The 25599-nt window shown below is 41.0% G+C and overlaps 1 protein-coding gene and 1 non-coding gene across 2 annotated transcripts in view; both read left to right on the top strand.

Moving 5' to 3' along the window:
* The window catches only part of LOC141009019 (rho guanine nucleotide exchange factor 17-like), a 65917-nt gene that overhangs the window by 31935 nt on the left and 8383 nt on the right, over positions 1 to 25599 (top strand). The window contains exons 3-12 of the mRNA XM_073481420.1: positions 14816 to 14893; positions 18930 to 19112; positions 22700 to 22816; positions 23806 to 23898; positions 24014 to 24190; positions 24384 to 24434; positions 24635 to 24744; positions 24924 to 25009; positions 25123 to 25241; positions 25334 to 25541. Coding sequence (XP_073337521.1) covers positions 14816 to 14893; positions 18930 to 19112; positions 22700 to 22816; positions 23806 to 23898; positions 24014 to 24190; positions 24384 to 24434; positions 24635 to 24744; positions 24924 to 25009; positions 25123 to 25241; positions 25334 to 25541 — 1222 coding nt within the window. The remainder of the gene's footprint in view (positions 1 to 14815; positions 14894 to 18929; positions 19113 to 22699; positions 22817 to 23805; positions 23899 to 24013; positions 24191 to 24383; positions 24435 to 24634; positions 24745 to 24923; positions 25010 to 25122; positions 25242 to 25333; positions 25542 to 25599) is intronic.
* On the top strand, positions 21205 to 21277 carry trnam-cau (transfer RNA methionine (anticodon CAU)). Its single transcript has one exon. It is a non-coding gene; the product is annotated as a tRNA-Met (tRNA).

The raw sequence follows: 25599 nt of genomic DNA, 5'->3' as shown, positions 1-25599 counted from the left end.
TGGGGAATTTAAAAATGGTAACACGCAGATAGCAGGGAGCAGAATTCTGACTGAAATGATGGGCCAGTGACAGCCTACTTCCTGTGAGTCAGACTGAAAACACACAAATGATTCCTAGTAAACGAGGCAGAGATCTTTGGCTGGCCATGTAGTCAGAGCCTGTGTGTGTATGTGTGAATGTGTGCACACCACTCGGAAATCTGGGTCAGCCAGCTATGAGCTGGTAACTCATTCAGGGAGAACAGTCCATCCCCAGGCTGCCCACTTTTTCTGCATGTGTGCACATGCACACACACACTTTATGGCGTTTTTTTTTTTCTTCACTACCTAGCAACTGCATTTGTCCAAAACTAAACAGGAAATGCTGAGGATGTGAGCACTCTGGAGTTGCTGTGGAAACAAGATGCTGTGGATGCTGATGTAACCAGTTAGATGTTTGTGACCTGTCTGCTCTCATGTAGCTGAAGGAAGAAGTCTGATATTTTCTGTTTTCTTATGGGCGGTGCAACCATGAGAAGAACAATACCAATAGCATCTACGTTTTAGAGTGTTAGTTAATCTTTTTTCTTTTAAATGCAAATGTAAATTTGGGACTCATTGTTACATATTTAAAGTAATAGTTCATCCAAAAATTTAAATTCAGTCATCATCTGCCTGCATGTCGAAGGAAAGTGGAGTGAAGTTTTTTTATTCCCAAAACACTTCAGGAGCTTCACAGCAAAACAGCTTTGCAGCGTTCTCCTAAACAACTAGCAGCTACAGTGAAAGTTTGGCTTTAAAAGGGTGTAAACAAATGTTAAATCGATTTGGGATATCAGGGCTTCTGGAGACTTGGACTAGGCCTTAGGAGCTGTATGGAGCCATTTTTGCTGTAAAGCTCCACAGGTGTTTGGTGGACTACAAAACTTCACCGAACTGTCATTCGGCATGGGAGTGATTTGTGAGTGAACTGCTCCTTTTAAGCTTCCAGCAGAAGCACATGGGCTGGTTGCTGTGTGCCACAGACATGGTCGAGAAGTCAAAAAAGTATTGCTTAACCTAGACTATATTATTATGTTTTTTAAAAAAAGAGGTGTATTAAGTGGTACACTTTTATTGTTGTATTCTAACAGGGAGGTGAATCTAGATCGGACTGATTGTTTATTACTTAAAGGGACGGATGTATAGAAATGAAAAAGAAGCTTTTTGAGGTGTTAGCATGAATGTGTCTGTTGAGTAAAGGGATGACAACAGTAATGCTGAGATGCAGATGTAAAGGAAAACACTCCTCTGGTTTGTTCTGTGCTTAGCTTTAAGCCATCAGACTTCAGAGCAAAGTTATTAGTTTGGTATAATACTGTGGTGTTGTGGCGTTTTACCCTCATGTAAAAAAGGAAAAACAAAACCAGAGACCAGAGCATATTTTTTCAAAATGTCTTTTCTCCAACTCCAAACATGCCTGAGAGATTGTCATCTCTGATCTCTGTCACCAGACCTTCAAAACCATCTATTGTTTCTATGGCAACGAGGATTAAAGGCCAATTTCCTGCCACGAGCTTGACCTTTAAATGTCCTTTTGTGACCTTTCTCTGTTGTCAGCATCTGATCTCTGTTGGAGAGAAAGAGCCTAAAGTTTGTCTCAACGGAGCTCTCTGTACTTTGTATTGAGCCGTTTGATATCAAATCACTTGATGTTTCTTACGTATTAATATTACATTCTGCACTGTATTTTTAAAGCTGCTCAGCTCAAACCCACATGCCGTGCCTTCCTCTACTTATGAAACTTTTTCATTAAAACTGCATTTTAGATTTATGCACGCACGCAAAACTCCCAAGGTTTCATTGCTTGTCATCTGGCTGTTGTATACACACAATCCTTTTTCCCTTTTTTGTCAAAATCGCAGTTTGGGCCTTTTTATGGTTGAGTCAGACATCTTGATTTCTCTTTTTGTGGGTGTATGCGTTTCTGTGAGCTACAGAAGTGTGTGTGTGCTCGCTTGCTGTGCGTTAATGTGGCTGCAGCACTTACTTTATGAATTGTCAAAGGACCGCACTGCCGGTTCTGCATATTTTAGACCATTGACTGAATGTAGTAATGCAGGATCTAACAGGAACACTTTGGAAAACTGCCCCAAATAGTGTGTGAACAGTCGATTGAAAATGGTCCTTATTGCAGCTGCACAACCACATTCATATGATGATGATATAACTGATCAAAAATGTATGAAGGCACGGAAACCGAAAGTTCTCACATAAAGCCAGTACTCTAATAATGGCCAATAAAAACTGAGCCTGGGGAGGAGGAAAGTAAATGATCAGAACCTCTAGCACATTATAATGTCAGGCATGGAAATTCAGTATAATGTGAATATTTCCATTAGTTTAACATCATCAAACCATGTGTTTCAATCCATTGCTTTAAGTTTTCTTTATGCGTAAGTACTAAATTCTGATTGATAGTTCTTTGCCGTACTTTCTCAGTACTGAGCTACTTCTTAACTCCACCTGCAGTTTTTCTCTATAAAAGTCTTCATTTGAAGGGGAGATACCCCGCTGGAAGGGTTTTATTATGAAACTGCTACTGCGTTCACAGCAAAACTAGCAACAGCAATGAAAAAACAGGAAGGCTTCTTTTCTAAATTATGATTAAAATGATGGTACACCTCATGATAAATAATGTGAACCTCATGTGTAAAAAGAGTCAAAGACTGCCCCTTTAAAGGTCCATTATGTACCTTTAGGGCAGGAACGTCGAAAGTGGGGCCCGTGGGCCAAAGTTAGCCCCCCTTAAGGTTCTGTTTGGCCCGTCAGATGTTTCGAGCAAAAACATTGAAACTTAATTTTAAATAATAAGCATAATGTTTTTGATGTCAGATGGACTATGATATTCATAATTAAGTTTTTTAATCACCTTAACTAAGAATCATTGTGTTTTTGTTACTTTAGAGTGAGCTGGTTTTTTTAACTGAGGGGTATTCAGTTGGTTGCCAGCTGTAACCTCACCTCCTAAATCCTACACACTGGATCTTTAATTACTGTGTTAAAAATAGTCTGATTGATAGATGACACTAATCTATGTGTAAGTTTCATCTATCAAATGGAAACCACTAGCAGTCATTGTCTAAAACATGCTAAACACAGGTATAGTCCTTTAAAATTACACCCTTGTTCCCTGTTGTCATGGTTATCTGTGGGCTGCTGCCATTCAGTGTACCTGCATAGAAGTAGAAGAGACAGATAGGACATTTTCATTTAAATCTATATTTCTCAACTGTGTGTGTGACATTAACAGATGTTATCAGGACAGAAGGGTCATGAAGGGAGACGGACGGACGGATGGACTGACGGACTGTCGTCCTCCCCCTCCTCACCCCTCAATCGATTATTTATGGAGCTGATTGGTCGAGTCTGGCTGAGCAGAGCTGAGCTGAGCGCTGCGAGCGTCTGCCCTGCCTGCTGTCTCTCATTATACACACCCAAAGGGGGAGGGCTATGACACACTCACAACACACCCACCCACCCACATACACACACACACACACACACACACACACTTTTCCTCATCTCTCTCGTTGTCCACACACACCGCGACATGCGCTCCGGTCTTGCTTACATCATCCATGCAGTAGAAACAGATCAGACACCCGTGCATACATGCTGGAGTGTGCTCCTCTGTCTCTCAGAAAACGGTGTGTGTGCTGCATGACACAAGCGCGCTGTGACAAGCTGCACAGCCGAGCCTACAGAACAGACGCACTCTCTGACACACACACACACACACACTGAAGACTGAATTTGCAGAAGAGAGGAAGAATCGCTCTCTGAAGGAGTGAATTATTTCAAAGCGTTTGTTGCCAGAAGAGGAGAGAAACACCTGGAAGGAACATGTTTATTTCATGTTGTGAATAAGAAAAGGAAAGGCAGCGACGCGCTCCAACCCTCAGGTGTTTTTTTTCCTTTTATCCCCCGTCACTCTGTGGACATGAAGAAGGAGTTTGTGTGAGTAAACAGACAGACACAAAAAAAAACCTGCAGGTGTTTTCTGGTGTCTATGTGCCAAAGTGAGTGTGCGTTCAGGCACACGGACCGTTCCGTATGCTTCAGATGGTTCGAACCCTAGCCCAGTTCAGCATCGCTCTGGAGGAAATGAATGAGAACGGGGAGAACACGGGAGATGAAGGAGGTGGAGGAGAGAGAGAAGGAGGAGAAGAAGTGGTGGACAGAGATGCTGTGGATCAGTTTAGGAGCAACAACAGGAATGGGAACTCTGGCGGGAATTTGAATGGGAACGGACTTTGTGCTGGAAGCCCCAACGGAGAGGTAGAAGAGTGTTTTCTCCTCTCTGTGTGTGTGTGTGTGTGTGTGTGTGGGGCTGCTGTCTTGCACCTTCGCTGCATATCTAGGACGTTATCACCTGCCTGTCCAAGTCAATTTAGATTTCCAGCCTCCTCTTTTCCTCTCTCACTCTTCCTCTCCCACTCCTGCTTTTCTGTCATCATTACAGCCTATTCCTTGTTTTAATATGTCTACTGTATCTCTTCCTGCAGATCCTCCTCTCTCTGTCTCTCTATAATAGAATTAGAGCGGAGTGAATCACACGATTAGCTCCAACACTGTCACAAACCCTCTCTGGAGTCTCACTCCTAAATCTGCACCCATCTTTGCAGTGTCTTTAGTGTTTTCTTGCCTCACGTTCGAGTCATGTCTGCTTGAGTGGGAGCAGAATCAACAAACACGCTTTGGTTTACATCCAAACCTGTGTGAAGGCACAAACTCACACATAGGGTAGACATAATGCAGCCGCCGGAGTTCTGCTAATCTTAACACCCAGCCTGTTAATCCACACTGAGCAGTGGAGTGTGTTTGTACGTAGGAGGGAAATGTATGTGAGAGCAGAGCTGAATTTTCTCTTCAGCACTCATACATATGCCTGTAAAAATGTTAAGTGTCTTGAAAACAAAGATAACAAGGACGTTTTTCTGTAATATCGTAAAAGTGTCTTTAACCTGCAAATATTCACATTAGACCACCCAAAAATGATGGTATATTTGCCTTTGAAAATCACTTAAAGCAACAATATGTAACTTTTTTATCTTGAACTAACCGCTTCAAAATCATGTTGTTGGCTCAGTGTCTTGTAATAAGGTGAATGGTGTCTCTGTCTCAGCCACTCCGCCCCCCTATCACTTGTTTCTGCACTATGTAGCTTCACTGAGAGGGTATTATCACAGTGTTACATACATGTTTACTTCAACAAACAAGTTTTCAACACATTACGTTGTCATGACTTGATGATTCTTGTTTGTATTTAGCACCTACATTACGTCTGACAAACTGTTACAGACCTGAGATTTGTATTTATGACAGTGGTGTTGCACTCAGAAACTGTGGGGGCGCCAGATCACACAAAAGGCCAATTTTTACATAATGATGCGTTAAATGATTAACTGATTATCTGCTAATTAATTATCTGATCTAGTACAAAATACAAAACTATAGTGCTGTTTGTCCATCTGGTTTGTTTTAGTGTGAGTTTCAGAGTTTTGCAGATATCGTCCGTCTCTGATATATAATGGAACTAGATGACACTCAACATCATTGTCTCTTTCTAGAAATCAAGATAATCCACAGACATTGTTGTGAGCAGTTTCATGTATCACCAGACAAAAGGAAGTGCATCTCCTCATGGCTGAGAGGCTCGATCTCGAGACAGAATCGCTTTAATGTTAAGTTAACTTAGTTAGCTAGCCTCTTGTCCATGAGTAGATGCTTACTTCAGCGCGGTGATACGGTTGGTGGGTGTTGTTCAGTAGAAAGAAAATAGCTCCTACATGAATTTGATCACATCAAGGTTTGTGGGTTAACTCGAGTGACCAGGTCATGATTTCTGGAAAGACATTTTTCAAATGTATGTCTCATCGGGTTTCATTATATTTGAGAGACGCCAGACATCTCCCCAGATATCATCTCCAAAACTCTGCAACTCACTTTGAAAAAAATCTATATGGATAAACAGCACTATGGGTAAGAACAAAAATATGTATTTTTCATTTTGGGGTGAACTGTCCCTTTTTAATATTGATTATTCTGTGAGCTGATTGTGTGAATGTGATGTGAGGCCCTCGAGGAGCTGTTGAAAGGGAAGAATTTGATAACACTTTGGAAAGAAAAGGAATTGAAGAGGTGATGATGATGATGAAGGAGTAGTTGGGAGATGGATCAATGGTGAGTGTGCATATGTCTGGAAGAGAAAGCTATTGATCAGAGGAGAGTAGGTCAGAGCTGACTGTGGCCTGCAAATGACAATTAGGGAGTCCATAGAGACACACATGCACACACACACGCACACACACACACACGCACACACGTGGTGTTGCTTACGATGAGGATTACATAAGCCTGCTGAAAGGATGACACTCCTTCCTGTTTGAGGACTGCCACCTCGAAACATGACGTGAATATCAATGTGTTGTACAGTGGCGTATGCATGAATAGAGGAAGAGACAGATAGGTGGTGGTGAGGATGCCGTCTCTTTGCTCGAAGAGGCTGCCTGTTGCTGCTTTCGCCATGCTGTTGCCAGGGGATGCAGTCGTCTGTGAGGAGGGGGGGGGGGGGCTGAAGGCAGCAGGGGTGGAGAGGTGTGACGACAGCGATGGGATGAGAGGAAAGAGCTGCGGTTAGAGAGAAGGAACTGAAAGAAATTCACAATCACAGATTCAGTATTTCACATTAAAAATCATGTCATGATTTTTGGTTCCCCTTAATTGACCCTCCTGGTAGAAGGGGCAGTCTCCTGTTCTGCCTATTTTTTTGTTTATTGCTGTCGACTGGCAGTTTTGGACTGTTCTCGGGAGTTCTGACTATGAATTCCCTCTTTCTCTTATTTTGTGTAGTGGTAATGGGTCCTTTATGTCAACTGTTTGTTTGTTTTATTGTTAAAAAAGACATTATAATATGTATTTTTTCCTGTGTTATTTGAGAAATAAACAAAAACTTGCAGGTTTTTTGGACTAATTGAAAGGAACAGTTCAACATTTTAATTACGATTACTCTGCCACAACTCAGGGCGGTTACTGAATCCATTTTTATATTTTGGTTTAGACCCTCAACCATTAGTTGATTAGTCGATAAGTCAATTTGAACGCAATTAATTACCAAACTAATTTGATAATCGATTAATTGTTTCAGTCAAATTCAAGCAACAATGTCAAACATTTGCTATTTCCAACTTCATAAATGTGAGGATTTGCTGCTATTCTTTGTCATTTATGATAGTAAATGTAGAATAAATGTTGGCCTTTGAGCATTTTTTCACATTTTGTTTGGGTTTGTTATGTTTGGACAGAGCCAGGCTACATGTTTCCCACTGTTTCCAGTCTTTGTGCCAAGCTAAGCTAAGAAGCTGTAGCTTTGGCTACAAAATTAGCACCCAGACATGCGAGTGGTATCAGTATCATCATCCACTACTACTACTACTCTCTAACTATCTGCAAGGAAGTATTTCATAAGAGACACAATTCCTTTTCTGACCTTTTTAAAGAAGCTGCCAGTGTCGATGTAGTTTGTGTATCTGGAAGTCTGCACAATAAAATAGAAGGCAATCTGTAAGTACATACTAGTTATGCAACCGTTAGTAATTTGAGACGTATAATAAGAGACAGACAAGCGTATAATAAACAGCACCCAAGCATAACCTTGTTAGCATCTTATACTTTTTTTTTTTTTTTTTATTTCTGAGCACCTGTATGCTGTATGAAGCTGTAAGCGATACAGCTGCAGTCTTAACAGCCTTGCCCCCATCTTTTTGATGGCGGCTGAGGTCACAGAGAGAAAGAAAGTGACCTTAAAAAAATATTTGATAGCTCAAAATTGAAAGCAGCTGCTGTACTTAGACAGAACGATTGCAAACTTCAGTCCTTCATCTGCAAAATACCACTTTACTAAATCGTCTTTACAAAAGAGGTGCTGGATGAAAAACTTTGGTTATTTTCTACCCAATCATGAAGGCAGGAAATTCGACAATTCAACAGCTTGAATGGCATTCAGTTTCGCTCAAATGGCGACACTCAATCGCAAAAGAGTGGCCTTGTCAAACTATTCAGAAGAAAATCACAAGGATGGTTTTATACAAACAAAAAATAAGCAGCAACATAAATATCTGGAGAAAAAAATGATCTAACATTGATTTCCTGCCTTGTCTGCTCTCGACTGTGGAGCTGTAACACACACTCACAACAGTGCTGCTAACAAAGACACGCACAGCGTATAGTTTGATAAACATCGTGAAACTAAAATATCGTCGAGTCAAACAGACGTTAACTGACTCTGGTGTACGTTGTCTTTACTGTCTGGCTGTAATGTTTGGCTGCAGATGTGAGGAATAACTTACTTTATGGACCCCCTGTGACCACACCATTATCAACACACCAGAGGGACACATAAGAACATGCTGTTCAGATCCCCTCCAGTGTTAATAAGCGACAGGCTGAATCCTGCGAGCCATCTTATCTATGCTGTCACACAGGCTGTAACCCTGAGTGAACTCAACATTTAGGATTGTGAAGAAAAGAGAAAAGAGTAACCCTGCGAGCACACACTTTACACATTATGGCATACTCGTGCTCTGGGTGGTACCCAGATGAACAGACCGGGATGTACAGACCTGTCTTTCTAAAAAGATCTTAGCTTGGCTGTTTTGGGCTGATTAGATTACGCAAACACATTCTTGGTCTTCAGACCGCATCATTCCTGACATCTGGATCAAAGTTATCCCATTACAACTGATTCATAGCTGGTGTATCAAGATTTGCCCCTCCGAAAAATAGGTTGAGGTTTAGGAAGGATGTTTACAGAAAAGCTTAAAATAATAGTATAGTGTATTATGTGTCATATTGTATGCTAACCAAATGTATATAAGCAAGAGTCGTACAAAAACAGCAGGAGCTGCCCAGAAAACACTGACATAATCGGCAAAACTTTAACAAATGTATATCCTGAAATAACTATTAACTAAAGTATAATTAACTATACATTTACTATTTGTTAAAGATGGTTATTTTAAAATGTTACCCATAAAATTATTTTCCACATCCTCCATATAACCAGAGACTGTTGACAGTTGTGTATCTGGACCGGACCAGGTGCACCATTGACTGCAGTCGTCTCTCTGCTGAATTCAGACCAGCTGAACATGTTGTACACTAAGGCAACAACAGCGTGTACCTGTCAGGGTTTGTCAGTAGTCAAGTAGACAGCGACAAGAGTTGGTGTCTTTTTGTTCCCCGAGGCAGAACTATGGCATGATGGCAGTAAGATGAAATGTGTGGATAACCCTGGTCCTCTGTCTTCTTCTGCTGCTGCTTGACCCCTCACTGATGTGTGGATGATGATTGAATGCTGCTCAGAGGAACTGAAGAAGTGATCCTGTAGCGGCATTGTGTGCCTATGTGGCTGCATTATTGGGACACTAGCTGGCTCTTATTTTATTTTTTGTCCAGTCTGTCATTTTTGATCAGTTATAGTAAAATTGTAAAACTGATGAGAGCTGAGAACAAGGATACATAACTAAAACAAGCTGTTCACAAACCCAGAGGTTAGTCAAACTTATTTGGACACAGAGGTAAACAGTAAAAATGATTACCCAAACTGTCCCCTGCAGATATCTGCACAGTGTACGGACCAACTTCCTGCTTTGACTTTGACCTGCAGTACTTGAACAAGTTGTTTGCACACAGAGTTTACCAGTGCGATGAGGGATGAGTACCAACATTTCAGGTGCGCTCACTTATGAACCTGAAATGTTGCCTCCAAATAAAGTGGTTTAGATAAACGTTTTAGGTTTGTTAACCCTCCAAACCCCAAGCAGTTTTTCCTTTTTCAAGAAAACATGCCTTCCAACCCTTCGGCATGTTGTGGGGTTCAGAGGGTTAACAACCAACAGCTTGCTCAGATTACAACCTGTCTGATCACTGAACAGCTAGTTCAAGACTCAAGATGTGACAAATAGTAATCAATTACCTTTTAAGAAAAGTGAAAATTTTTGACTCTGGAATTGAAAAGAAAGCACTAGACTAGAGAACAATGAAAGAGCAAACAGCGGGTCATGCTGTGTCATCATAACACCAGTTACGGTGTTGTTTTATGTGAATCCAGTTGAACTTCCAGGTCTGAGGACTGAGAGGGTCCTGACTCCAGCTTTGCTGTGAGAGACCGAACCTTTGCTGTGATCATTCAGCCTTTCAGCTGGGGTTACTATGGTAACCCTGCGAGCAAAATGAAACTAGCATTCTGAGAATTATTTTCACCATGTTCAGATGTGTGTGTAATCTAATAAAGACGAGCAGCACAGAACAGAGGGACATTCCTGTCTTCAGGGAAGTCCCCCTCTTGTTTTGTATCATCGTCACACGTCATCGTTCATGTTCTCGGGTCACACGTTCAGCATCGTTATCGACTGAGCAGCTGTCTGAGGATCACAATCATTGCCCTGCTGTGCACGTACCGATTTACCTACCTGCAGCTGTTTTCAGATGTTTGTTTGTTTGTTTGTTTGTGTCAGGTTGACATTAAAATTATTGAGTCCAGTTAGGTAAGAGATTAGATCTGCATCCGTTAATTTGATCATCCTTAATGAGAGAGAATGGAGTACAGTGTGTTGTGCATCATTGCGACGGGATCTGTCACTGCAGTTGTAGCTACTACCTGCTTATTGTACTACATATACTTTACATTACATGAATACTGCAGAGGGAACAAGGAATAACTCTCACTGAGAAGCAGACATAAACTTGTAGTTTTTCTCGGACAGCACTACTGCAGTTCTAGATACATACAGCCCTGTAATTGTCTGCAGCTGCTCTCCATTTATTCTTGACAGCATCTTAACACCTTTTTTAACAAACTGGCAAATCTGTTGATAGTAGTGGGTGTTGTAATGATTGATTGTAGAGCTGAGACGATTTGTCAGACAGCAAATGCAGTGACAACAATTGTGATTAATCATTTTAAGGCACTCATCAAACACAAATGACAAACATTGTTGTTATTATTATTATTATAGTATATTGTTATTATTTATAAAGATAATAATTATTAATTAAGAATAGAAGAATCATTTTACTTTAATATATACTTGAATATTGAAGAAGCTTTGATTCTTTGGCTAATGGTCAGAAGAATCTAAGCAATATGACGATGTCACTGCAGAGTCAATTATGATGAGCATTGTTTATTAGAATCTAACAAACACTTTATTGATCAATAAAAAATGTTTTGATTGTCTTTATTTACAACAATAAGGTTCATAAATAATCATACAAATACAGAAAAAAACACAGTAACACAGTGGAGTCCATCGAAAAACTTTTATTATGATACGATACGAAACAAAACGATATGATACAATATACTGTATTGTCCCCTTAAGGAATTTCTCCTGGGCTCTGTGTTGCTGCATTTGACAGTTTTCAAACCCCGTCAAATCCACGTCATCCAAAATATTACAAGAGTTTTTGAGCTTTAGCTTTCTTGTTGTTTGATGGTTTTGGAGTGCAACAACAATAGGAAGAACGCTGGTTTCAAAGCCAGTCCATTTAGATGTGCAAATATGTAATTCACAAGCAACTAAATATAACCTTGTATTGATTAAAGAGGCGAGGCACTTGAGAACTTTCATAAAGTCATTTCCTTTGAAATGTCGCAGAAGAACTGGCCCGAGTCCTTTACAAAGGAATCCACAGTCCAGCAGCATTAAACAACTTCAACAAACCGTCCACAGGCTTGTATCGACAACCGAAAGAGACGGGAAAGGTCTCATTTTTCACGTCACGTTACAGTCAGCTCACATACCACCAATAAAAAAAGTGATTAATAAATTTAAATTGCTACAAATTGTTTCATAAAACCCCTTAAAATGAACTGTTTTCAATGCACTGATGTCATTTTTGGACAAAAAATCCTGTCGTTAAACTATAAAATATCCTCCTCTCATTATATACGTATATTTCTCACAAATGTGTGATAGAAAAAATGTGTGTTTATGTATATAAGAATATCAGCCGATATATCAACATCTGAATTTCTTCCTACCTAATATCGGTCTCAGCATCACCCTCTTAAGTCCAGTATCGGTCGGACTTATAAGAGCTGCTGCTCGCTGTGACCCAACATGTATTTTGAAAAGACGAGTGTCCCCATTTGGAGGATAATTGGGGAATATAAACGGATGATTCCTGCGGTGTTTGTGTGTTTCCCTCTTCAGCCATGTGTAGCCCTGTATTTACTCCACTCCATTGTGTTTGTGTGTGTATGTGTCGGGGCAGAGTAGACTTGGACTGAATCCCTCGCTGTGTGAAGGAGCAAACGGTGTTGACTGAAGACATTTGTCACTGGTGGCACATTAAAGTAAAAAAAAAAAAAAAAACAATGATGCCTTTCTGCGCACTTTGACCCATTTTAGACGTTTTCCACTCGCTCTCACTCAGTGGCACTCACTCCACATCTCACTCCTGTGGTGGTACCCCACAGCCCCCCCTGGGACCCCTCAAATGCCAAACACTAAACATGGCCTTTCTGGGAAGTCATTGTTACGGTTATTTATAGGGCTCAGTGGTGCTGGCAGAGGGGAGCAGGGGAAGAGAAGGGGAACAAAATCCTCCTCTGTATATTTTTGTGGCCTGTGTGTGTGAAAGACAAAGAGAGAGAGGGAGAGAGACATTGTGGTTGTAGAGTATATGCACCATAGGGTCTTGCTTGTGGCTCCGACTGATATTTATAAGTCATGGGTACCGGAGTATTTTGGGAGTCTCCCTGGAGACCTCTGAGATAATATGTCTGACTTGTTCCATGATCATTATACTCCCCTTTTTGTTTTCCCATCTCTCTCTCTCTCTCTCTCTTTTATAACCAGATAATCTAAGGATAATTTGGACATTTGGACCATGTTTAAGATACTTCTGTGGGATTAAAACATATCAAAATATATCATGGACTAAATGCGTCTTAATTCGTTGCAAGAATTTACAGAAATAATTGTTCATTCATGTTAGATTTCCGTCTTTCTCCTCATTTGTAGTCCTTCTTTTATTCGTCTCATTCACGTTCACTCAGTCCACGTCCTTCTTGGCCTCAGTGTGTTGGGTTTGTGTCAGAGGAGCAGCCCGTTCACCTGCATCCATAAAACATGAGTCATTGTTAGACTGAATCGCTGAGTCATGCTTTGCTTCTGTGGACTTCCTGGCCTCGGTGACCTCTAATCCGGTCCCTGTGAGTGACTGTGTTGTTGGTAGAAAAGGGAGATTTAAAATGCCAGGAAGGCAAGAGGCGACTGCAGAGTGTTTTTTAAAGTTATTTTTAACTGAAGTACGCGTCAGCAATGAAAAAAAATTGCCATATAAAGTTAAGTGTTAGTAATGTTTCTCTGATTGCTCATGCTCCACTGTCTCATTATCTGACTGCTGGGAATCTTGTTTCAACATCAACAACATAAAACGATATGTTGTCACAATATTGATCTCAGCAACAGCTGCAGTTTTGAGTCATATGTTTGCGACTCTCGGAGCAGCAGAGTCAACGTTCCTGTGTTGTCAGAAAGCCAAACAGGGACTGTGAACTTGGAACTAAAACCTGGTTCCAGTAATGTAAGAGTGCATGTATTTTCAAAACTGGGCTGACTTTCTTTGTGTCTCTGTGATTGTTAGTTTGAATCTGCCTTTGATGCATCTATATCGAGGGTTTCTTCCCTGGAGAACCAAAACTGAAACTAAATGGTGTGCCACGGGCCAAAAGCAGACATCTGTTCTTTGTTGCATTGTGTTGCTCAGATGAAAATTGTACTAGTTACCGTAATTCAGTGTTTTTCCAATCCTGTTCCAGGTGGCTGTCTGTCCTGCATGTTTTCCATGATCAGCTCGTCATCAAGTTCTGCTGAAGCCTGATAACGACCCATTAATTTGAATCAGTTGTGTTAGAGCAGGGAAACATCTAAACATGCAGGACAGGGGGGTCACCGGGAACAGGATTGAAGAACACTGCTGTAATTGACTGACTTACTGCAGGGTCACTCTGCCCGCTGTGCTCACGTTATGAAAAATAATCAATAATTATACGGGATCCTACATTTTGGCCAACTACCTTTAGGCTATTTTCCATTTTACTGTCAAGCAGCCTGATAGAGTCACACTTTATTAAGAGAATCAAGACTGAAGCTGTTTAAACATAAAAACCTGAAGCACTCAACAAATCATGACAAGGTCGTCACATGACGCAAAAGTGGAGTTTTGAGCGGTAATGGCGTGAATCTGGTTTCTTATTTCATTCAAGTTCATTAATACATTTTTGCTGGACATACTATATATTACATACAACATTGTATGAGTTTTGTGAGGGGTGTAGTTTCAAACTGCCAGCAATGAAACTGGTCTCATATCCGTCCTTGTGTCTTCAGAACGTGGAAAAATTTCACACTTTTTGCATTGAGAAAGTTGATTAAAGCAAGATCCGAGAGACATTTAGCTTTTTGTTCGTTATTCACACAAGGTCACAGTGTATTACCAAAAGGTTAATTCAATCCAGCTGACTTTATTCCACACTGTGGGTCTATATTAAGACTCATGAACATATTTTAATTACATTTAAGAAGCATAGTCTTTCCGTCCATCCTAGGGCATCACACGTCAGTGGGAAATATCTGGCAGAGCAGACGAAAGCACAAAATTCAATGTGCGTGTCAGTCTTTGTGTCTGTATGTAAGTAATCACAGTAAAACGTGAGTGTGTGAGAAAGATAAATCTAAACGCAGTGATGACTGATCTCCTCCTTGTTCCTCCATCTTCACAGGACATGAGGAAACATGTGATGATGACCCTCCTGGACACAGAGCAGTCATATGTGGAGTCACTGCGCTCGCTTATTCAGGTAACACACACACAGAGAAACACAACTACACACACTCATACAGTTCGCTGCAGATATTCTTACATCTCTAGTCTGATAAGTGAGTGACGTTCACACACACACACACTGTCTTATCAAGTGTTGTGTCATCACACAAACATGCACAGAAACACACACACCATTGTGGATTCGCAGATTGCTGAGGACGTGAATAACTAATGTAGGTAACAAAGGAGTTATGTAATCCACTTATTGTCATTCATCCTGTCAGGTTAATCTGCTGACACCATCACGTCTCACTGTCCTCAGCATTATCTGCCCACACACACACTCACTCACCTATATCCTACACCTATGTCTGCTAAAGCCGCTAACTAACCTTTACCCCAAATATTAGCTGCATCCCCCGCTGTCACATTCACACACACTCCTCACCTTCCCCACCTGTGATCACCTGGTTTTGTAACCTGTCGCCATTTGCCGTGTGTGGGCAAACAATGTGCGTGCTTGCATAAGTTTGCGCACACACACACACTGACTTTTCTGTGCTTCTCCCTGCGCAAGTGTTTCTGTGTGTGTGTGTGTGTGTGTGTGTGTGTGTGTGTGTGTGTGTGTGTGTGTGTGTGTGTGTGTGTGTGTGTGTGTGTGTGTGTGTGTGTGTGTGTGTGTGTGTGTGTGTGTGTGTGTGCGTGGCCACAAAGTGAATAATCCTGGGCTGTGTTCCCATGGCGACACAGAGAAAGTAAGTGTTACCACAGTGACTGCAGTGAAGGAGGGTGTCAGATGAGGTTCAGCTGAGACAGCAGCTCCTCAGCAGCGCAGTCCGAAGTTGAAATCCGACTCTTTTTTTAGGACTTTGGAAAGTTTCTGTGAATAGACTCAGACTTTCTTTAGTCGGCTGAGAGGAGCACCAGATACCTGCTCTGACATGAAGAATTAAAATGAGCTGCACTAATCACTGTTTTTATAATAACAGTGGGTCAAATGCCTCCATGTTGCACATAATGTAACTGTCACTGACCCTGCAGCAAGGTCATTATAATTAACTGAAACTCAAAACCAAAACAAGGTCTGATAAAACATTTAAGTTAAATAAAATAAAACCAAGACATTAGACCAAAATAAGACCCAAAATAAAATAAAGCTAGAATGACCCCTTTAATTCAGTCAAGCTTAATTCAATATCAAATAAAACATTTTTAAATCTACTTGATCTGGATTTTGTTTGGATCTGCATCAAATTGTACTCACTTATAGATACCAACCACCTAAATACACCAGATTTTTTTCCCATCAACATCCCTGAGAAATTAACAAAAATGTCAAAAAACTCCCTGTTCTCACATTGTTAAAAAAAGTAAGAGAAATTTTGTGGATCCACACCAAAAGTTATTGGGCTCTATTCTGGGCCGAGACCCATCCTCCATCCAAGTTTTGTGGAAATCCGTTCAGTAGTTTTTGTGTAATCCTGCTGACAAACCAACAGACATGGGCGAAAACATAATCTCCACGGCAGAGGTAAATATTCAGGACATGTCTTTATGTCAGAGTTAGATAAGTAAGTAATACCCCGTCTGAACCTCTTCAGTTATCAGTCATTGCGTTTGAGCTGAGACTACTGGAGGCAATGCTCTGTTATTGTAGATACTACTCGTAGGAGAGGAGGGGCTGATAAACTGAAATGTAGTCAAACTTTTGGTTTGCAGCGCAGATGGAACAAAATGTTGCTAAAAACTTTCACTGCAAGTTTTTACCCCCTCACTTAAATACAAAGTAGCCCAGATAGAAGATAGAAGATAGAAAGCATCTATATTTAACAGTGTACTTGACCTGTCATAAAGATACATTCAAGGAACACCGATGACATCAGTCTATACAGTACGTGAGTCATGATGGCTGACATAGCAATCACACGTGTGCAGCGTAAGTTACCATGGTGATGTACCCAGGTAAGACGAGTTAAAGCTGAAGTTACCTCGGTAACCACAAATCTGTACCACTGATTTCAAGATGAGCTATGACATCGACACCTGAACTGAAGTTTTATGACCCAAACAAATGTCAAAATGCTTTTTGTAGAGCTCAGACAGGTAATTAGATGGATGACTTATTTGCTATTAGGGTGTTGGGTTCACTAAAAATCTCACTCATCATCTTTTATTAGCAAAAGACCTCAGTGTCTTATCATCTCTCAACAATTCTAGTCACATCTTTACGATCACAATTATATGAGAGAAGATACTTAGTCAGATCTTCATTAAAAACGGTCCTCTCTTTATCAGACTCTATGTGCTCCATCTGATGAAAAAGCAGAAGCACTACACTCTGATGATCCCCCGTGAGAGGATGTCACTGAAGTCAATGAGCTCTTATGTAACATACTGTATTTCTAAGAAACAGTTGTTGAAGGAAGTACAAGCTGAATCACTGCTGCTTTAAAAATACCTCTGGTCTCTCTCTGTCCCGGCTTTCTTCAGCACAAATGTTTTAACCAGCAAATTGGATTAGTCATCAAATGTGTCATGAAGTTGCACAGATGACTGGACTTTACAGCTCCTGCAGCCTCGGAGTCACATCTGTCTGAGTCCATTTTAGACAGTTAATTGAATCTCCAAATTTCGCTCAGCTTTAATGGATTGCAGTGTGTGTGTGTTTGTCCGTGTGTGTGTCGGAGTCGAGCTTGTAAGGACACCGCTTCCATCAAAAAAGCTGATGAGGTTACCTTGAGACAAAATTGGAATATAATTGTAAGGAGGAGAAGAAAAGAAGGATAAAAGGGGCATGAAATTATATGCAGACAAAATTTACGTCAAAACGTTCAGACTGTAATTACAAGCAGATTGGAAATTCACATTCACATCAGCTTCCGAGTTGGAGATATCAGGGTGTCCTGACTTCTACAGTATCTCACACTTAATGAGAAAAAACTACAGAAGTGACACCAAACCTGAGGCAAAATGTCTGCCACCATAACTGACGGTTAGATCTGAATAACACCCAATATTAACATGACTAATAAAACACGAATAGGAGTCATTTAAAAGAAGCTACACACTGTAACACCACAAATTGGATAAAAGGATAATATCGCATAATAATCACAATGTGATGTGTATTGCTATATGTTAGAAATCCTGAAACATGGTTAATCAAACATCCATCACATCGATTCAAAAAACATAAAAATCCAGTATTATAATAAATCAGCTCAGATGTTTGGAAACAAAAAATGTGTGTATGCATGGGATTGTGTGTGTGCAACAAACGTGACACGTTGAGGGTTCTCAGTCAGGAATCAAGGTGAAACGGCCAAAGACAGAGACGTTTTGTTGAGTGTGTGCAGGGAGGATCGCTTTGCAACAAAATATTTAACACATTTTTCTAATTATAGTAACATTTTGTAGCCCCTGGTTCTCACAGGAGAACCAGTGGTGGGAAAAGTGACAACCTCCCTCCAGTTAACACATCTCTCCCTGACGTGCTCATGTCAGAAGTAATGACTGGAGGGAAATGAGAATGTGTGTAAATATATAAAAGAGAAAATGTAACATGGATTGAGCCTGAAAACTCATTCTTGATGTTGGAAATGGTAGTTTCACAGAAATATTAAAGGAATAGTCCAACATTTTCCCGAGATACTATTTTCGTGTCTGTGGATTAACTAATTGTCCAATTAACAGTCTGTATCTTGTGTGTTTAATCTATACTGCTTCCAGCCTTTATGCTAAACTAAGCTAATCGCCTTCTTCTCTTTAACCCACGGTCCACTCACCAGCTTCTTCTGTAGCTTTAAAGGATAAGTTCACCGAAAAAAGACAATTCTTTCATGAGCATGTCGATAGTCCTCAAAACATTTGCGGAGCATTCTCCTAAACAGCTGAAGTAAATGGGGACTTGTTTTAAATGTAACCTTTGCTCTAGTCCTCTGTGATCTCAGATCTAGAATAAATTGCTCCTGACAGGCAGACACAGTCCCCTCACTGCTGGAAGACATTTTTTATCTAATCTTGTACTCTGTATCTGAAACAGTAATTAACTACTTGTCTTGTCCCCTCAGGGCTACATGCGTCCTCTCAAACAGCCAGACAGCGGCTCCATAGTGGACCCTCTGCTGGTGGACGAGATGTTTTACCAGATCCCGGAGATCCTGGAGCACCATGAGCACTTCCTGGAGCAAGTCGCCGGCTGCGTCGGCCAATGGCACGACAGGCAGACCGTTGGACACATCCTCATCCAATCAGTGAGTAAAGACGATAAGTGACATCTGCCCTCTCCTGCTGTTTTAGACTTTCGGAGGTTCCTATTGCAAGTTTGGATGGAATTAGTTGGAACATTTTAGCTTTATATCATGCACATGTGCACATATAAAACACCAATTAGAAACATGTTTACCTGTATATGTGGCAGAGAAGAACTCGATCACGGATACTTTTTACTTTTTACCACAGAAAGCCACTTCTAAGTGCTTAACTGAAGAGTTTTCTTCTCTGACAGCTGCATTGATCAGATTTCTTGCTCTGCTGTGGCTTCTGTCTTGAAAACAGTAAGGCTGTGGTGTGTGAGAGACGCTTGGGAAATAAACTATGTGCTTAAAGCAGCAGTATGAATTCTAATAGTACATCAGTAACTAATGAACAGATACAGTAAATGCCCGAAACGCTCTTCAAAAGATGGACTTTGCTGCTCTGGGACAGTTTTATTGTTTGTCTGTGTGTTTGTTTTTATTATCGCTGCAGGATAAGATAAGGATAATGTGTAAAATGGTGGTTTTAAAATTGTTTTTTCAGGCTACCTTTTTCTTTTTTTAATAAAGGCTCTTTTCTGTTTAAGTGAAGTTGAAGAAGACAAAGGTTTTCTTCAAATACTGTTAAAGTGTTATTGTAAAACATGTGACTGAAGTTTAATTCCCAAAATTTTTATATAAATATATATAAAATTTGTCTTGAATATTTCTGATCAACTGTGGTGCAGCTGTAAAACAAAATTCATTCAACCTTTATTTTAACTTGAGTCAGACACCTTGTTCACAGTGTAGAGTACAGTGGTGCGTTCCATTTGAAGTTGGAGGTCTGAGTTTCTGGATTCCCAGTCGGCACAATCAACTAGAAAGCCCCCTGAAGTCGAATGTCTGGACTCGGAAAGTCAGACGCACCTCACCAACCCCGACCTTAAAACAACTCAAACAAGAGCAGATGGAAGTGAAACAAGATGAGATGAAAAATTTAAATTGCTCTGAGGATAAATGAGGTAGGCTTTAAATTGTTCTGCATGTGATTCCAGGTTGCAGGTGCTCAATAATAAAAACATTCATTTCTGAGTTCAGTAAGAGCAGCTGGCATCTGCAACATAATCCTGTCATTTGAGCATGATGGATAAAAGACAGCAAGAAGAAGATGTAAGGGGGTCAAAAACCAGTAAGGGCCTCATCAATTGATAGAACTAAATGTTTAGTGTGCCTTACAGAGAGAGACTCGTACCCAAACGTAGCATACAGCTAACAATGTATCAACAGTAATGGTGGTAACATGTACAGACAAAATGTATTTTACAGCACAGTGCTCGAGTGAATAAACAGCATTATTGACAGCCGCGCAGGACTGAAGGGAAGCTGATTTAATAAAAGAGGAGATGGTTTATAGTTGGCAGCACTAGTTTAATATTTTGTTTTCCCGATGACCTCTTCCCGACCCATTTAAAATTTCCCATGCCCCAAGGGTTGCTCTCTCGACGTAGGCCTTGAAAAACAGCCCTCTGAAACATCCGAGTTAGGCTAAATGTCAGGTTTCTGTCTTTGAGAATGAAAGGACTTCTTGTCTGGGCTCATTTAGCAAACGTCTAGTCAGAAATTAACATTTAAGAAACAGATTCCAGCTTTTTTTTTTCCCCTCGACCAGAATGCAGTGTGGCTGCAGGCTTTGGTTTTTATCAAGTGTGGAAACACCCCTTGCTCTCTTGCTATGTTAATGCTATTGTTGTCCCTCTCAGCAGCTCACAGCGTGAATGAAACAGTTTCACAAACTCTCACTGGAGACCAAACCATCACACGGGCGTAATGCAGGAAACCGCTAACTGAATTACAAGTAGATGAAGCAGGTTGAGGAAAAGCTGCCGCACCCAACTATTAAATTAACTTATTTTACAACACTTTAATACCTCCTGAGATCAATTCACAGATTCATTATATACCAGCTGTTACATATTGTATGTGAAGTGCATCATTTGAAATAGCTGCAGGCAGAGAAGTGAGAACATGAGGCCTCCGCGGTGCGCCTCCCTCCCCCACTCCGCTCCGCTGCAGCTCTTAAAGGCGCAGCAGCTGCAGTGTGCTTCAGGCCTCGTTGGCGCAGTAGGCAGCGCGTCAGTCTCATAATCTGAAGGTCGTGAGTTCGAGCCTCACACGGGGCAGAGTCTTTTGTTACGCCGTTTGCTGTGTAAAGTGGATGATGGTTTAGAGGATTTGCTGTGTCACTGCTGTTTGGTTTGTGGGAAATGATGCTCTAAACACAGATTTGTCTCACAAGCAGCAGTAAAGCTAAATCTGTGTTTTCGCAGCACGGAATCAGAAAGACCTTTTGTGTTTTAAGACTTAAATATAGAAAAATCATAATTGTGTCTTCTGTTTCTGCGCTTTCTGTGCTTCATTATGACAAATGGTTTTCCCTTCTCACTTGCCCCTCAGGGCTTCCGTCAAACCTCAAACAACACCATGAGAAATAGACAAAAAAGAGCCATTAAACGCTCAGGATGTAGTTTTTGCCACATGGGGTCTCTCAATCAAAGCAAAATACAAGACCTAAGTAGTGTCTTTGGCAGAAATATTTAAGGACAAGGTAAAGTATGAAGGTTTTATTCATGTGAGGTTTAGTCCTGCCCTCCAACTTCCTTTCTTCTCTAACAGGAAGTAAAATTCTGCGTATTACATCTTAAAAATTAGGGTTTCAAGAACTAAAATGGGTCAAATTTAACTACAGACATTCAACAGACACTTTTAAAAGCAAATAAGTAGAAGTCTTGCCTCCTGAAGACATAAAACATAAAACAGTGCATTAAGCTATCTGCATAATTTGTGCTACCCACTGTATCATCCTTGCCTTGAGGATGACAGTGGGTCGCTTGTATTTTAAGCGGCTGCTTAAAAAGAGTTGAGAATAGATCAGTCAATAATATATTTAAAGAAACACCTGAAACAGAGCTGCTGGAGGAGAACATTACGTTTTTACCTTTTTTAATGAAGTAGGGACGCAGTACATTTCTATTTTCTCCTCTGCTGTGACTAATCCTCATTATGTCCTCAGATGCTTTTTTTCTCTGTGCTCTTACTCTTTATCAGCCTGAGAGAGAGAGAGAGAGAGAGAGAGAGAGAGAGAGAGAGAGAGAGACAGGAAAGGAAAGGACACTGTGAGATGGATGATAGAAAAAAAAAGAGGGTCAGGTTGTTTTAAAAAAAGCAGGTTACTCTCTGACGTCAACTTGTCTCGCGACTCCTTTTATTTTTTTTATTTCTCTCAGTCTCGCTCTGTCCCGTGCCTCCTTTGTGAAAAGAAAGCAGCCTGAAAAATATTCACCTACCTACTCACCTAAAAATACACACGTGACATCCTCTAATATTGAATGTGAATGTTGTTTTCAGCAAGTCTGATCCTACAGCATAGCCGTGTAATTTGCTTTTGGTTAATTGATTAATTGTTTAGTCCATTAAAAGTCAAATCATTGGCTTATTTTGCTTGATCAACGGAAATGTGCACCATCATTTCAGTTTTACATACATTAAAGTGTTCACATAGTAACTTACTGTAAATGTCCTCCTCTTCTTCTTCTTCTCTCCAGTTCTCCAAAGAGACTCTAGCTAATATGTATTCGGCGTACATCGACAACTTTCTCAACGCCAAAGATGCCGTGAGGATTGCCAAGGAGGCCAAGCCGGCGTTTCACAAGTTTCTGGAGGTGAGTGTTGGACCCAGTCACCGGACGTCCTGTTTAGTCTGAGCGGCTGTACAGAAAAGTAGAAAAACTTTCAAAAGATGAAAAAAATAGGTGGAAAAGCCTTTTAACACGCTTTTAGAGCCTGTAACGCATGGTAATGCTCAGGCTGAAAAGGGCTTTGTTGCTTCTATTTGTCAACGTAAGGTTCGTGCGTATGTTAATATGTGTGTGCTTCCTGTTCCTGTAGTCCCTTTTTGTTTTTTTAACCTTGGAAGAGAGACACTTGATTGCTCTTGTTCTACAGTTACAGGACTTCAGGAGGTTTAGTTATGAACAGAGTCATTTGATTCAGGCAAAATATTTTGACATATGGGCTGAAAACCTGAAAAAATTGACTTAAAAATCAAATTTTTCCTCTAATATTCTCGTTTCTAAATCATGTGGTATCAAATTTAACGTGCGGAACATTTTTTCTTCCTCTGCTCAGGAAATCAAAATGTTTTCACAATGTCGGATCCGACTGAAATTGATTTTTGTATTTCAGTAGACGCAGTTTTTTCATCTGGAACTGTAATTGGGAACAAATTATTGTCCGTGAAATGTTCCACAAACCCCCTCTTTAAACCAATTCAACCGGAAAATTTGACTTGAGAACCCAGGGGATATTTGAGCTGTACGTCTAGTTACATTTGGTAGACCACTGTTGTACACTTTGATGCTGTGGTGTGCCACCACAAATAAATATATGCACAAGTTGGCTGCACAGAACCAGAGCTCAGAATCAAAAATGTCATCAGCCACCACAGAAAACCTTTTAATGTCCTCGTGCTGATCTCAGTTTTCAACCACAGAGAGCGTCTGCCAGTTTGTACAGTGGAACCACTTCGCCACCTTGTGGTGCAGACATGAAGTGCAACACTGACATGATCTTAGAGCCAGTTTTCTTGTTGCTTTGGGCTTTCTTGAGTTATTTTCTCACCCTCTCTTGTATCCATCCTTCACTCCAACAGCAAAACATGCGTGAGAACAAGGAGAAACAGGCTCTGGGTGATCTGATGATTAAACCGGTCCAGAGGATTCCTCGATACGAGCTGCTGGTTAAGGTATCTCAAAATATAACTTTCTTGATCTTCTAAGTGGCCTCATCCTGTGTTTAGTGGCAAGGAGCTCATGTGAAGGGAGATTGATGTGTATTTGTGTTCATGTTGTTTGTTCCAGGACCTGCTCAAGCACACCCCAGAGGATCACCCGGACCACACGTACTTACTGGACGCCCAGAGGGACATCAAGCGACTGGCCGAGAAGATCAATAAGGGCCGCCGCTCGGCCGAGGAGGCAGAGAGGGAGGCCAGGGTCATCCAGGAGATCGAGGCGCACATAGAGGGGGTCGAACATGTGAGATACCTAAACGTATAAAGATAATTTTCTTGATTAATCGATTTATTTTTTGATCATAAAACGAAATATAAAAGTGGAAAAAAAATGCAGATCACAACTGTCTGACGCCCAAGATTATGCTATCAGCTTGTTTTTGCAATGTTTCCCACCTCCAGTTCTGATCACCTCTCTTTTTATGTGTGTGTGTTAGATCCTGAACCCACAGAGGAAGTTTTTGAGACAGGAAATGGTCATGGAGGCGGTAAGAAGTACTTTTCTGATTTAAGGAATAGTTAGGTCTCTAAATTGGTGTCATGTCTGGGAAAATAAGTTCATATGCTAGAAAAATCCACTATAATATATCAAATATTTATTGTATTGAAACTTAAACTGTTGTGTGGATGACTCATAGTCAAAGTTGAGATTTCCTGAGCTCTTCTTCTCTCCCTCCTCTCTCTGTAGAAGACAGTGGGTGGGAAGAAAGACCGCTCTCTCTTCCTCTTCAGTGATCTGATCATCTGCACCACGCTCAAGAGGAAGTCTGGCTCATTAAGACGCAGCTCCATGAGCCTGTACGCAATAAACACACACGCACGCACACAAACATACAAACACTGACTGAGGCGGAAAAGACACACGCACTGTCATAATTCAGTTTCCAAACCATACTGCCCCCTGGTGTTGAACAGCAGACACAGACCTAGTTTTGACAGAATTGGATCTTTTTGTCTTTCCTCTGCTGCTCTCTCAGATACTCCGCTGCGAGTGTGATCGACACGTCCAGTAAATACAAGTTCCTGTGGAAGCTTCCTCTGGAGGAGGTGGAGGTGGTGAAAAGTAAGGCTCCGTCTCCACCATCAAACACATCCGGTCTTTATAACCTTTCCCTCCGTTGCCTTATTCATCAATATTGAAATTAGTTATTAAAAGTTTTTTCATCTCTGCATCAGGCTCCACTCAGGCGACAAACAAGGAGAGCATCCAGAAAATGATCAGCCGATTAGACGAGGATCTCAGCACTCTGGGTCAGATCAGCAAACTGTCCGAGACCCTCAGCTTCCCACACCAGGTACTGTGTGGTCTTCTTTGTTATGGTCTTCTCTTCTATGATGTAGTAAACCATCTAACGGTCTTTTTTCTCGTCACTTTCATCTTCCTCAGTCCCTCGACGAGGTAATAAAGGACCTGATGGCGTCGGTGCACAGGGAGCTCTCAGAGAAGCAGTCTCTGGCCTTCAGCATGACCTTCCTCCCCACGAAGCTCGAGTTCACCACGGCGTCCGCTGAGAGCAGCTTCGTCTTCGAGTTCACCTCGCCCGACACTCGTTCCAACTTTGAGCAGGCCTTCGAAGAAGCCAAGAAGAAGCTCGGTCAGTGAGACAAAGCGTTATTTTTCTGAACTGTAGCTTGTTTGGTAAAAAGTAAAAT

This window comes from Pagrus major, chromosome 2 (genome assembly GCF_040436345.1).
Source record: "Pagrus major chromosome 2, Pma_NU_1.0".
NCBI classification, from domain to species: Eukaryota; Metazoa; Chordata; class Actinopteri; order Spariformes; family Sparidae; genus Pagrus; species Pagrus major.
This window is presented reverse-complemented; position numbering and strand designations above follow the sequence as displayed.